The 15,811-nt window shown below is 33.7% G+C and overlaps 1 protein-coding gene across 12 annotated transcripts in view; it reads left to right on the forward strand.

Moving 5' to 3' along the window:
- Positions 1-15,811, forward strand: part of LOC130894660 (potassium/sodium hyperpolarization-activated cyclic nucleotide-gated channel 2) — a 147,484-nt gene that overhangs the window by 69,463 nt on the left and 62,210 nt on the right. For 8 of the 12 annotated variants that reach the window (XM_057801609.1, XM_057801599.1, XM_057801600.1 and 5 more), the window contains exons 3-5: positions 722-885; positions 1,931-2,067; positions 9,360-9,503. In XM_057801609.1, the coding sequence (XP_057657592.1) occupies positions 722-885; positions 1,931-2,067; positions 9,360-9,503 (445 nt within the window). The remainder of the gene's footprint in view (positions 1-721; positions 886-1,930; positions 2,068-9,359; positions 9,504-15,811) is intronic. The other 4 variants (XM_057801606.1, XM_057801610.1, XM_057801611.1 and 1 more) reach the window with 1 other exon arrangement.

The following is a 15,811-nucleotide window of genomic DNA, read 5'->3' on the forward strand; positions in this document are numbered from 1 at the left end:
GGAAATCAATCGCAGTGGACAAAGGTTATATCGACGACAATGTAAATAGCAAGCTAAGAACAATGAAGAAAAATTGTACTTTTAATTGAAAGACCATAGCACAACCAATATAAAAGCTGAACTAGTTTATAGTCTGGGTGAGACTGCTCCAGTGGTCGACTAAATGAGGTGACGATGTTGAAGGAAATCCAAATGGTGATGGTGAAAATTCATGAATTGCTACCTAATGCTTCCTATTCGACTTGGCCAGACTTGGTCCCCTAGGATTATTTTCTGTTTCTAGACTTGAAAAAATGAAGAGGTTAATTTGGGCAGTTGATGGCTATTTTAAGGAGCTTGACGATTTTATTATAAAAAGGGTATCGAACTTATTGAACATTGTTGGAAACAGTGTATGGAACTAAAAGGATATTAAGTTGAAAATAAATATATTTCTTTTTCTTTTTTGGGCCAGCTACTTCGGGACCATCCTCCTATGGAAAGGGACAAAAAAGTGGTTAAAATAATTACCGAATTACAAAGTACATAAGTACTATTTAATAATCAGACATCGAATACAAGTTGACTCAGTTTGAACACACTGTTTACTCCAGCTCAACACCAACACTCAAAATAACACTACCTACTCCAGTTAATAACCAAAGAACGTTTCCAGAACGTTTAACTTAACTAATATAAATATTTTTATCGACAATTTTTAAATTTCTGTCTTTGTTTTCAGATTTTACTGGGACCTGTGTATGCTGTTACTGTTAGTGGCAAATTTGATAATATTGCCAGTCGCAATAAGTTTCTTTAACGATGACCTCAGCACACGCTGGATTGCCTTCAATTGTCTGTCCGATACCATTTTTTTAATCGATATTGTTGTAAATTTTAGAACAGGTAAGGCCAAAATATATTACCGAAATTTCTATTTAACTCATTGCTCAATTCTGTTTTTCGATAAGACATCTTTTCAAATAAGTCTAAACTTTGATTTCTATAATCTCGGATAAAAAGAACTGTAGGTTTCATTTTATAATCATGAATGAAACTTTAGGTCTACCGCCATGAACCTGATACCTACAAAGTACTTAAATAGAGCTGCTAACCTGTTAGTAGGAAATTGGGGTTCAGAAATCAGGTTTTTTAGTATTATTAGCAATAAACCCATAGGATTATCGTTTATCAAAAAAACAATCATTCATCATCGAAATAACTCAGAAAAACCACCTCGACAATCAATAAATCAAAGTACATCCGGTTATGTCACTAAATTTAGCTCTATATGAATTCTGACTGATATTTTAAACTTACCTTAAGGCAATCATCCACAATTCGAAATTCAGTTCCAGAGACTAAATCAATTCTAGAATCTGTACTGTCTATATTTGATTGTTGCTTCTACAAACTTCTCGCCCTAAGAGTTTTTCGCGTACACTTGGAACGGACAGGTATTTCATTTTCTGCTAGACGTATTCTCATCATCATCATCATCATGGTGATGAGTACATAAAGAAATATGAAGATATACAAGACAAGCCTCCACTAATTCTGAGGAAACAGCAAGAATAATGGAAAGAATTAAGGAAATGAACCTCAGATATAAAATGAGAAGTCAGGATATCAGAGAATAACTTGGAAATCACGATAAGTTGGAAAATATCAATGATGTTAAAGAAATCGAAAGTTTGCTGGTTAGACCACCATACAGATGGTATGAGATTGGATTTCAGCGTCTTCGGAGGACTAAAAATTAAACAGGACACGGTCCAACTAAAAGAAGATTGTTTTCCAGATTTTGTAATATAGAAAATAACAATTGATTAGCAGCTCTTTTTGGAAATGAAAGTTTTCTCATTAAAATTATATGTACTCGGATTTTATTTATAGTACAAAATGATGAATTTGTTAGTTCATAATAGTTCAAATTGAATTTTCTTTCCAGGTATTATGCAACAAGACAATGCCGAACAGGTCATATTAGATCCAAAATTAATAGCTAAGCATTATTTGAGGACATGGTTTTTCCTCGATCTGATTTCGTCCATTCCCTTAGATTATATATTTTTAATATTTAACCAAGTAAGTAGTATTTAATATGATTTTCAATTAGGTAGAAACAGAAACTTCAACCGCCACTTTAAAGACATTTTCTCAAAGAAAATTTGACCAAAACACTCCAAACCGTCGATAAATAAGTGATTATATTAATTATTCACTTATAAGACTGTCGTTTTGATTCAGGTGTATAGTGGTGAATCTGTTTCATCATTGGTCACATATTGATGGAAAATAATTCTTTTCTGCAGTACCCATTTGGACAGAAACTTTTCCCTAATGTATATTTGTTGACTTTTTTAGTTTTTTCCGATTGGATCGCTTCGAGCAACGTATGGTGATTAAATACTTGCGTTTAAAATAGTTGATCAATCATTAAACAATCTCCTTTTACCCCGCTTTATATTAGCGTCACCTATAAATACAATAGCATATCCTTTCGTCCTTGAAGCTATCGAATTGGGAATAGATCGTATCGAGCAACGCGTGGTGATTAAATAATTGCGTTTAAAAAGTTATTCCAATGCGAATGCACAAAGGGAATCTGCAGTATCGTCTACACGTTATACAGTTGTCGCTAGCCAAGAATTTTTCCTGGGAAAGAGTAGAATTGATAATCTACTGCCTTGCACAGATAAAAATTAAATAATCATTAAAAAATGTTAAGAACCCAGTTGTTAGGAAAAAATAAAATGGAAAGGTTGAAGTTTCTTGTTATGTAATAATGTATTAATGTGGTGTGAGTGTGATATACGAGGTTTGATAAAAAATACGAGTATTCTTATTAAAAACAACGCAAACAATGAAATTTGACATTTTTAATTTTCCTAAAGAGCCTAGTATTTAAACGAATAAATTTTACTTTTGTTTTTATATATTAAAAAATCTGGGTAATTATCTAGATTCGGTTACACCCCTACGTTGACGATATTTATACTGAATTAACTATTTACACCACCACTACACTAACACTAACAATTTCACTGTCCGACGCGCGTTTCGATAACCAAGTTATCGTCTTCAGAGACTGAAGGTAAACTAAAACCCTTTAACTTGACTTACCTGTTTTATACTAAATTTTCTCACCAATAAGCCACCTCCCGCGAAAATTAATTCCAGCGGGAAAAACTCCTTGGCGGGAATATTCATGTTTATTCTTGGACTATTAAACTAAAGAATGGGCTGTAAGGAATTGGCCCTTTGTCCCTATTCAAACTGCCCTTACATCTAGCAATTTCAATGCTATCAAATGCATCCAATAAATTATTATTGGATACATATTTTATCAATTTTACATTATTAATATTTATGCAATGATTGTGGTCGGAAATACCTGATTTTCCGGTCCGTCCATATTTCAAATGGGCTACCTATGTGTTCTTTAAACCGGACAGTAACGGATCTCTTAGTTTGCCCAATATACTTTCGGTCACAACTTCACCAAATTTGGTATTTTATCCCAACAATTGTTTTAATTTAATTTATAAACCAATTTTAAACCCACTCTGCTAAATATTCCTTCCAATCCTTTTGTATAAAAAGGACTGAAAGGTATCAGAGCAAATTTTTCTTGTTTTACATTTTGAGTTTGGAAAAAAGTGGTTTCACATAGAGATTTCTTAAACCTATGATGATCGATTAACCTATTCACAATCCTTTTTTCATAATCGTTGAGTATAGCTACATCCTTAATGAAGGACTTTTCCATATTCCATAGTACTCAAAGAATAAACATCAATATTGCCCCTAAGGAGTTTTTTCCCGCTGAAATTAATTTTCGCGGTAGGTGGCTTATTGGTGGGAAAATTTAGTATAAAACAGGTAAGTTAAGTTATTAGATTTTAGTTTTCTTTCAGTCCCTGAAGACGATAACTTTGTTATCGAAACGCGCGTCGGACAGTGTAATTGTTAGTGTTGGTGTAGTGGTGTAAACAGTGTATTCAGTAAAAATGTTATTGAGAAAATTATGCTGAAAGTTTTTCAACTACAGAAGCTACAGAAAAATAATTTATACATCATAGTTTAGCTTGGCACGTCTTCATTACCTAATGATGACATCATGTATCATAAAATTTACAGAAAATTTAGTCTAGTTTGTTTACATACGACTATCGTTAGTAAATCTATCAATATTTATTTTTTTTATTCGTGTTTGACCATGAAAAAGAAAAAATTCTAAGAATTTTTGTGTATTGCTGTTTATTTAGTGGTTAGGTTAGATTAGGTTAGGTTAAGTTAGGTTAGGTTAGACATGCGAAACTAAACTATGATGTATAAATTATTTTTCCTTTTTCTGGAAACTTCAAAGTTGAAAAACTATGTGAAGGGATGATTTCCGCGTACCTACTACATATATATATATCAAATTTTTCAGCATAATTTTCTCTATAATTAAAAACTACAATTTTAACGAAATCGGAAGGGTGTAACCTAATCTAGATAATTACCAAAACCTGCCAAATATACATTGAGCAATACTACTTAACGTACAGTATCCGAAGACATGATTTCGAAATCGAAAGATAAAGAAAAAAGTCTTTAATCACTTCGTACGCCATTTCGCAAAATTTCCTCCACTTTCTTTTGAAATGCAGTTTAGCTACTTCTTCTTCTTCTTCTTCTTCTTCTTCTTCTTCTTCTTCTTATTTTAAGACTGTGTCTTGTGTTTTCAAAGAGGCAGCCTAAGTTGTGACTGCGAGGACCAGCTTTCATACCAGCGCTTTGGTGGTCTTCCAGGCGGTCTACTTGTATTGGGTCTCTCTTCCTTTGCGATGTTCATTCTATTGACATGCTCTTCTTCTGGTTCTGGTCCATGTCACTATATCCGGAACGTCACAGTTTAGCTACTTGCTTTGGAAAAACATCGGATCGTCATAATTCATCACAAACGAATAAAATAATGATGACGACTTTGATATTTGATTTTTTTACGGGTTTTACGGTAATTCAATAATTTCCCATTGATATCTAATAATTTTTGTATCAGGATCATATCCATAACTCTATTTCAAGTTAAATCAATTTTACTAGAGCTATAGTAGATTAATAAACCAGAACAGGCTTAAATAGATGAAAATTCATTAAGCGTATTTTTTAATCACACCTTGTATATTTAGTTGCTTTACTGAGAAAGAAGGAAAAACTATATGGTTGTAGTTAGATTTGTTGTGGTGAAACTTGGAATATTCTAATACCGAAAGTATCTTCAATACTAAAACAGAAATTCTGATGCTAGAAAATCAACTTTTTATTATTATTACTAATAAAAAATTTTGTATTAATAAATTTCTAACTACAAATGACTAAAAATACAAATATGTAGACCGAATTTCTACCTATTCTTTACCAATTCTTGCTGATATTCATAAATCCTTGCCAACCAATCATTATCTACAAATTTTGCGTCGCTTAATTGCTTCATCCTTTGTATATACGAAATTTGTTTTTTTTTTCAACCTCCGATGACCTCTTAAAAATTTTGCGACACCCTCTTTATAAAATGTAACCGCCAATGAATGGAAGTAACTTTTGACGGTTTCTTTGAGCTCCACGTCAGTTTGTAAGCATCGTCCTTCGAGTCATAGCTTCAGCTCCGATAAAAAAATCACTCTGTGCTAGATCGCTTCTGTCTAGTGGCTGTTCGAAAATGTGCCGTTGAAATTGCTGAAGGAGTCGTTGGGCTACACAGTTGCCATAATCTTACGGTTGTTAAAGGTTGTAAAGTATTGTAAAGAGTGAGAAACTCCCAAGCAGCGCCCATTTTGTGGTTGGAATCCAACGAGTGCAAACCTTGCGTTTCCCGTCAACTAGGTGAACAACTCATAAAAGTGTCTCTGTACACTCGACACATTTACACTTAGGGGGAGAATCAGTAGCGCCAGCCTTGTTTATGCGCCTGCAGCTCCAATCACCTGCTGCATTCCTGGCTACACAGCGTTCCTTTATCAATTTCAATGGGAAATTCTTGAACACCCATCCACCAACTGACGTTTAGCTCAAAGAAACCGTCAGAAATCACTTCCAATCATTGGCGGCTACATGTTATGAAGAGGAAATTGTATATTCACAAGTCTTTTCTTTACAGCTCATCAGAGGTTTAAAAATAATAACCTTCGTATGTGCCTACTGCTGAATCTGATTTATTTAAACACACATTAGTATTCCTAGCACGCAAATATGACACATAAAAGTCGTCGCAGTCTTTACGAATTTATATTTAAAAAGCTATAAACTTTTATGTCCACCTTATTATATATCATACGATTTTGCATGTTAAAGTAACAAAAAACTACGAAAAAGTTATAAAACAAATTATTACCTGTAATATTTTTCTAATATGACATAAATTGGCCCTCCTATAACTTTGGTCTAAGAAGAGATAAATGAAATTACTTTTCACGAAAGATGCTTCGACATAAACTAATTTTTCTAAAAATGATTTAACCCAAAGGAACGCAAATTCTATATTTTATTTACGCCTTATATATTTATCTAATATTTTCAATATCTAAATTAATATATTCTTACCAGCAAACTTTTATTTTTGCCTTGACTATAGTGCATTAATCAAACCCATATTTTTGTTTCGTGAGCACCAAAATGGTAATGCTAATTGAACGTATTATAGGGGTTGTGCACGATTATGCATGAATAAACTCTGTTTATAACCCTATATCTAGTAAACAATAATCCAAAAAACCATCAGGGAGACTGAAAAGTAATGTCGTTTCTGCGCATGCCGATATTTGCTTGTCATATGTCAATTCATTGCGTGCTTCGAAGTTGTTTGAAAAACATTTTGAGGTTATTATTACTTATTCACTTCTAAATTATTGAATATAAGAGTTTTTTTTGCAATTTGGGGTTAATTGGCTAGCGAAATACCAGAAGAGGGCATCCGGCGTTTTAGTTTTTTTAGCTTGACGCAATAGTTACGAGACCAACAACAAAAATGAAAGCAAGTAAATGTCAAACATAGACAAACCTTGTATTGTATTGATTCAATGTCACCATATAGAACGGTTTTTAGATCGCTTGATCATTGTACACGAAAAATAGGTCCAATATAAGAATCTAAAACTCAAAAGGCAGTGGCTCTCTTGAATTTAATCTCTACGAAGTGCTGTGATGCATGATTCATATCCCAAAAAGACGTTTTTGCGTATTTGGTGAAACCTGGACAAACTAGTGATACAGATTTCTGGCAACATGGCATACACTGTGCAATACGAACCTTGAAACAAGTTAATAAATTGGGGTGCTTCACCGACCGTACTCGCCCGATATCGTTCTTTGAAATTTCTATACTACATTTACTGAATGACAACAAATTTAGATCCAAAACGACATATCGAGATATTTTGCTCAAAAACTGATGTTGAATATTTGCTTTCTCTCTCTTCTGGACTCTATAGTCACGACGGTCGTGACCTCTAAACCCTCTTTCATTGAGTTTTTCCATTTCTCGATATTTGATATTTTGTTTGACTTGTTTGATTAGACCAGATCATCTCTTTGGCCATCGGCCTTTACTTCTTATCCCTGCACTTTACCATCACCATAAGCGTGTCTAGAGTATCATCTCTATCTACATGTCTCTATTGCAGCATTTTCTTCATGCATAACGATGATGGTCTAGTGGTTAAACTTAATTCTTCTAATATCGACTGATTAGTTTTCTTTGGGAATTCTTAATGCCGTAAAATAAGAGTTTGAGTCGTTTGTCATCAATAAAATGCCATCCTACGGTCTCAATAATATACAGGGTGTCCTACGACGAGTTAAAACTATCTGTGTATCGCAAAATAATTTTTCTATTTCTACTTTTGGGTTTTCGCATACGATCTTTTTAACTAAAATATTTTCAGAGATGATAACTTTGTTATTTTAAATAAAACACCCTGTAGATTAATACATTTTTGAAATCTACGTAAAATTTTAGTATACTTTTGTCTAAAAATTTTTTTCGAAAAATGCATACTTTTTGAGTTATTGATTTTTTTGGAAAAAATTTGATCGTTGTAAGGCCTTATCAATATTTTTTTTACGAGAATACTCTTAAAAATATGAAAATGGTTTTTGTTCGGTTGCTTTTAGCAAGGTCAGAAGTATTTGAATCTATGTTTAAAAATTCTTCTTTTTATACAGGGTGTGTATAAAAAGTGTTCAAACTTTAACTTCATAAATATCAAATTTCTTTTATTTTTTTAAATAGAACCACCCGGTTTTTTCTATTTTAATACATTTAGAGGTAAAAAAGGCAATTTAGGTATACTTTCCTATACCTAAATCTTACCGTTATCCACATATTAAATGTTTTCTGTAAAGTTTTAGAGATGTAGGTGTGGTCTTAATTTTATTTTTACTAGTACTATGAAACAAAAAACTATTTTCCTTTATCTTATCAAGGTCTGTAAAAAAAATCAAATCAAATTGTATTTACTAATCCTATTCCAACTTTTAGTCGTTTCCGAAATATTTGAGGTTTTAAATTATTATTTTATTTTCGAACAACTTTTAATTTTTTATGTATACTTTTAGTAGGCTTTGTAATAAATGACACTTATTTAATAGTCATTAGTCAATTATTGATACTTAAAATGGCATTAAAATAGAAAAAACCGGGTGGTTCTATTTAAAAAACTAAAGAAATTTGATATTTATGAAGTTAAAATTTAAACATTTTTTATACACACCCTGTATAAAATGAAGCATTTTTCAACATAGATTCAAATAGGTCTGACCTTGCTTAAAGCAACCGAATAGAAACCATTTTCATAACTTTAAGGGTATCATGGTAAAAAAATAATTTATAAGGGTTTGCAACGATCAAATTTTTCACAAAAACGTTGAAATTTTCATGATTTTACTATGAGTAATTAGCCATATACAGATAGTTTTAACTCGTCGTGGGACATTCTGACAAGTACAGTTTGATGTACAAGGATTCACGCAACAGTATCTGAATCAGCAAAGTGAAAAATTGTATGTTGGGTACTGTGATCCAGATGGTTAAGTCTAAATTTGGCAGACGCATGTTGCCGAGTTGCTGAGAGCCGCTGGTTATTGGGGATGATCGATGATAACTGAGAAGATTTCATTTTAGAAATTTGCCCCGAGAATAACCGATATAGAGAGACATGTGGAAGAAAACTTGTTTGTTTGATTTCAATTTCAAGAAAATGACATTAGTTTTCCGTCCCCCTTTTGTACATACTACTAATTACTATTTGGGAATGCGGGTTGTTTGTTAAATGTTTAGATATCTGTTGGGCATTCGTAGTTCTTTGCAATTACCCGCACTATTACAACCTCTGTTCCAGGATTACGGCGACAGTTTCCAAATCCTTCACGCAGGACGCGCGTTACGTATCCTGCGTCTCGCTAAACTATTGTCCTTGGTACGACTTCTGCGTTTATCCAGGCTAGTGAGATACGTCAGTCAATGGGAAGAAGTATATGTAAGTAAAGAAAATAATTTTTGTCGTAGTAGTTAATGCGCTCTAAAGCTTTCACGCATTATGAACAGCGATACACGTAAAATTTTGCAATTTTTTTTGTCATATTCTGTGACTGTTATATATTAACATCGATAACAAAAAAATTTTTTTCCATTAATAATTTGTTTCGAAAACAAATTCTTGTTTGTATTTAACAGTTTCAGGATAATGTATATTCGAAAACTAATTTCATCAAAGAAGTTCAAATTATAAGAGTACGAATCATAACATCGAAACAAAATCATTTTCAAATCCATCATAAGGTAAGGGGTATAAACACATCGATTAATATTCCGAGGTGTAAGTTTGAACTTCTAAATTTTATATATATAATAAAATAAAAAAAATTTATCATTGATCAACATGACAAAATTGTAAACTGACGCCTAAATATTCAATATCACTAATACAGATCAGCAAAAATTTCAATTGAATACTGAGCTCTAATGCCCCTAATAGTATATTATTCATTTTGTACTTTTTATCAACTTACTAGTAGTACTTAATATTGTTGCAGTTATTAAAAGCAACAGGGGGGTTTTCTTAACCCCTCATATTATAAGCAGTACTTCGTGCGGTAGTTGTAGGTACTTGTAAGGATTCACAGTAGAGTAGAGGACGGCCAAGAGCCGTTAAGCACTGCTGATAGGCCCGTGGAGCTCCACTTGAATTTAGACGAATTAAGATTTGATTCCCAACCAGTCGAATAGAGTAGATTGATTCCCTTCTTTTCGCGTACCGGTCCCTACTGGGGGTGCACTTTTGGATCCAATTCGTTGTTAAATAGGCGTAGAACCAAGGGTTCTTGACCTCTTAACCCTTGTGTTCGCACACCACGGTACGTTTTTGAATGTAACTTGTTCAATAATAAAAATTCCGGCAAAAACCTCCGGATCTTCATTATTTGACTCAATTGTGAGCAGGTAATTTGTTTGAAATAAAATAATTTTTTCGATATCCAAAAAAAATCGAGTGTAAAGTATATATACGTTACGGACGCACCCGGGTATCCCGGTACCCACCTTGGGAAAAAATCATTTTGAAAAGATTATCGGTTCAGGATAGTTTGATTCAATTTTTATACGTTGAAAATGTTTTGTGATTATATATTATACATAAAAATAATAAAAATGAATGTGGAAAATGAATTAGGCCCCGCATTCATGAGACTTTGCGAAGGTTGTAGAATGTTCGTCACAGTCGGGTTTGTTACAATCGCAGCATGACTTCCGTGTCTTTCTCCTCTTCCTTTCTAGCAAATATGATAGGAGCTAGTAGATTTTGATCCTCCCTAACATATTTCGTTCATTAGCAGGACCTGGAGCGATTTCCACGGGGCTCGATGACAGCCCGATCACACCTTCAATGGCGATTTTTGTGCTGTAATTTCGCTTTATTTGAACTCTTTACGACCGGTTCTAAATTGATGGTTTCGCGAGTTGTTCCCATTAAATTGGCGCATAAATAATCGTCGTTGGTTTAATCTCTTCGGAAGCATCTTGTTATTTCCGTAATAAATCAAATAGAACGGGAGTGAGCTAATATCCAGCATGTTGAAGAACAGAGCTACCGGCCATCTCAGTGTCCGACGTTGCGTAGTGCACATTTGATCCAGGACACTTGGATAATAAGGTTTATTTTGTCTCAAAGTGCCAACGATAGTTAAATTCCATGAAAGCATGTGTTTGGCAAGGGGCAACGTTGTAAAAAAATTCTCCATGCTGATATTTCTACGACTGCGTCGGTACGGAGCTGCGAGCTCTTTTACGACACGTTCTCCTTGATTTGGGAGCATGGATAAGCATTTTCAACGTCGCAAATCCAACAAATATTGATGCATATTTAGCTGGCTTAGAAGAAATGTACTGCATAAATCTTGTTCGACCACGGAAAGAATACAGTTGTTTATCAATTGTTACATTCTCACTCGGCTTGTACAACTGAGATAAATTTGCGTTCAGCATTGTCCAAAGATCACGGATTGGAGCTGCTTTATCCTCTTTCAATCGTTGTTGGCGTGGAAACACAGCGGTGAACGAAAAATGCCAACTGTTGAACATACCTGCTGCCTGCTGCAAAAGGAGAACTGGTTTGACGGGTCCTGCCAGATATCTATGTATAGATATGAACGTTATATACGTAACAACGTAGGTAAAGTTAGGTGCGAACACAAGGTTTAACAAGCTCTACTTGGATCTTCGGTTTTGAAGCCCTGGTTACAGGTCGAGGCAACCATAGCAGGTTAGGCCGTTAAGTACTGAGCTGTCTCGGCAGGCTCGATCTTTCTTAACCTTTTTTTTTCTCCATGCCACTGATATTGCGGCGTTTGTACCGGGTACTGGCAAAGGTATGGATAAGAGCTGCGATATCGGTAGAAATCGATGCTTTGGGGATAATTTGCTTTGTAGTTCCTGTTTGCTCAAAGTCTTTAAAGAGAAGGGAACGTGTTCGCGACAGTAGATTAGGATTTAGGTACCATTCATCCCTCGGCATTGCTTCCGCCTTGGATTAATCCCATAAGAATTAGCCATTCCTTACTCCGGCCCCCACGTAGGCGCACCCGAGGAGAGCGGCCGCCGAACCCCATAAGTTCCAACGGCTCTTTGAGGAGGAACTATAAAGAGTGTCTTAAATAATGTCGGGTTTCAGTGTTCACTTACCTACAGTCCTCAAGTTACTTGAAACCAAAAAATAGTTTCAACATCTCCTTTAGACCCAAATTTTGTCCCTTGCAAGAGTTTCTCTGGTTTAGCATTGTCTTGTTGTTGCAGTTAACTAAAACTTGTTATCTTTCCGTTAAAACCTTATATATTCGCATCCTGCTGTCCATTATATACCTCGGCATTGATATCTCAACCTCCTAGAATGATTTCGCCACCTAACGCGAAGACTTTCCGCTGAATCGACCTCTCTGCGACGGGTTCTGGTAATTTTATGTCTAACTCCTGATGCTCCTTTTTTGAAATGTTTAAATAAATCTATTTCTATCCAGTTTTTAATAATACTGCTTCTCTTGTAAGTATTACAACGATCGCTGGTTAATTGTATCTTTCTCTTGAGTTTTATATATTGCGTTGTCAATAATCAAAACGATAATCATAACATATTTTATGAATGAATTTTTCAGATAGCCCTCGTATTTATGAGTTAAGTTATATACGACATATTAATCTATTCTTACCTAAAAATGCAATTATCAATTTTTTTATAAAACATCGCAATTTCAAATAATGAATTGAACCTTCGACAGCGCACTTGTTTGAATACAAAAAATACGTATTTTGAGCTTTGAGCTTTGCGCATTAATTAAACGAGCTCAGCATTGCTTTGTGAATGTAAAGGCCAAGTTTGCAATTTTAAAGTAATCGTTGTGTTTTGCACATTTCAGCTATTGCGGCTCAAACCGATACCTAATAATAGACAGTAAATTATCTCAACAACAGGCCAGTTCATTAATACTTTTTATATAAGACGACACGATATTTTTTTATAACCATTAACATCGTATAATTGTACATTTAATTTTCAGTTAAAATAATTTGAATTTGAAATTATGAAAAAAAAATTGTTTATGTCAACAAGGCAATAGATTTGTCCTTCAAAGTAACTTTCTCACCAAACCCTGTAATTAATCTTTGTCGTATTCGGTAATTTTATACTTTCGCTGTCTCCTCGTTTTTTTTTTGGCTCTAGAAAATCGAAAAATCATCCGATTTCCATGCATTTTTTTGAAAATCTTCAGCATCAAACGCAATTCATATATTTTTTTGTCAGGCGCCACAAAAAAACAAACATTTTTGAAGAAAAAAAGAAAAATATTTGTTTATTCGTTTTTTATCTCTTAAGGTGCGTCACCATTGAACAAACAATGGGAAAACAAGTTTGTCAAACACGTTGATTAAAATGCAGTTTTAACAAACATTTCTTATTTCAACAAACAATTGTTTGACAAACATTTTCGGCAAATATTTCACCAAACAATTGCGATTCGGCATGATACTTTAGTCAGTTAGGTTTTGTCGAATTTTCGCCAAGCAATCAGCGTTCAAGATCGTCTGGCTATAAAACTTGTGTTTTTGGCTTCTGGTGATTACTATCATTCGTTGATTCGGTATTTATTCAAGGTACCCAAAAAAGCATTTCAAAAATTGTTCCTTCAACATCCTAAGAATGGGCGGTAGTTGCTGCGGGCTGCAAAAACATGTGGCAGTTCGATCAATGTCTAGGAGCCCTTGATGGTAAGCGTATTGTATTGCAATCACCAGAAAACAGCTGGTTACAGTCACGCTGGAAAACGTTTCCCGGGATGTTTATTTGTCAGCCAAAGAATTAAAATGAGTTAATCCCCACCAAGGCTTCTGTTTTTCTGTAGACCCCATCCCGGACTTACAATTTGTTGCTAGTAACTTTTTCTCTCGTCTATATTGCACTAGAAGAGTTTCAATCTTTCTTTCAATCTCGGCGACATTATTTAGACCAAAATCTTTTGCAATGTCATCTAATGCATCTCTTCTTTTGATTATTTTAGGGTCCCACAATAAAGTTTTACCTTCGTAAACGTTAATTAACCTTATCAAATTCTCCAAAACTTTTTACTCATTTTGCGGAAAAACCACACACACACTTTTCCACTGAATATTTTCAATACAAATAACAATGTTTATATCCAAAAATTACGCCGGAAAACCACTTCGAAATACACTAAAACAAGCCCAAAAAGGTGGTAGGGAAAGTCACTGACAAACAATTTTCGATCTAGGTCGGGAACATTCTAGACAAACAAAAATGGCGGCCCCTTTTCCTTCCATACATGAAATGTTTGTTGGGATATCGTCCACACGAAAAACACCGGCGAACATTGTTTGTTAAACATAAAAGTTTGTCGAAATCTTCGACAAATGTTTGGCAAACAATATTTGTCCAGTGGGAACGCGGCTTAACAGTCAACTTTAGTAAGATACCTTTTTGATTGTAAAAATTTTCAATTTTTCAAAGTTAACTTTTAATATCAAACACTTGATTACAATAAGTGATTGTAAGAATGTTTTTATTCATTTAACTTTATGATTACTTAATAAAAAAGGTACAAACGATTATATGTGAGAAAAGGTCAATTTTAACAGAAATTGTTATTATTTTTAATTGTAAAAACATGATAAATCAATATTTTTCTATAATTTTTTCGTAGATTATGAAAAAAAATATAACAAATTCATTTGATTATTTGGAAAAAAGTTATACGTGAATGTGTGCATTTTCATGAACATTTAAAGCCGCTAAACCCATATAAGTGTTTTCATTTCCACCGTAAAAACGAAAATTTAAAAAAAAAATCATCGAAATCGGATGATTTTTCGATTTTCTAGAGCAAAAAGTATAAAATTACCTTGTATTCTATTATTAACACAATCATTAGTAAGAAATCCATTTCTACATGTTAATATTATGGTTAGGATGGTATGGTATGAAAATATAATCATTGTCAACCATCAGGTACTTCACATCGAATCTATCGGCTAGTTTCTTTTTAATTGTCTCTTATGAATATGAGTTGTAACGTTGCATTCCTGTGGTTTCAATTTTTAGTTATTTCATTATCGGATGGTGTCTTCAAATAATTTTATTCCAAACCCGAACCATAAGGCATTTGGTATTAAAAGTAGCGAATTTGCTAATACAACCCTAAAACTCAAATCCAACAGACCACAAAGGTATGATTGTTATTTTATACATTAGCTAGCTTAGTTTTTCTTCAAATATTTGAAGAAATTAACTTGTTACCGACCTTCCACTCTATTCGAAAAGAATTCAATGAAACCTCTTGTCGTGTCTAAAACGTCCTCTATCCAAAGTTTGAATTCCAAGTAGATCTAGTGGTTCTATCTTTTATTTTCGCCGGTTTAAGTTTTTTTAATATATTTTCAACTCTATATAGATTGAATTCATATCTTTTACTAGAATGAAGAGAGATCGAGGGTCCGCGTTGGCGGGATCATATAACCTGGAGTAGTAATTCATGCTGGGAATGAGAGAGATTAACTATCCGTTACCCCATAGTTAAAAAGATATTAGAAAAACTTACCAGCGAATATAAAGAAAAGTCTCACTACAAATTTACGAAATTCACCTTGAATTTAAACTTCTCATGCTCTCTCAATGATACTTTGTTGTCCATAGTCAGTCCTGGATGTTTTATTCTTTCTTATCTTGAGGGTTATTAAGACATACGAACTTTGTGTAGGTTTTTCTTCACAGATAATATGGCTGTA

This window comes from Diorhabda carinulata, chromosome 5 (assembly GCF_026250575.1).
Source record: "Diorhabda carinulata isolate Delta chromosome 5, icDioCari1.1, whole genome shotgun sequence".
NCBI classification, from domain to species: Eukaryota; Metazoa; Arthropoda; class Insecta; order Coleoptera; family Chrysomelidae; genus Diorhabda; species Diorhabda carinulata.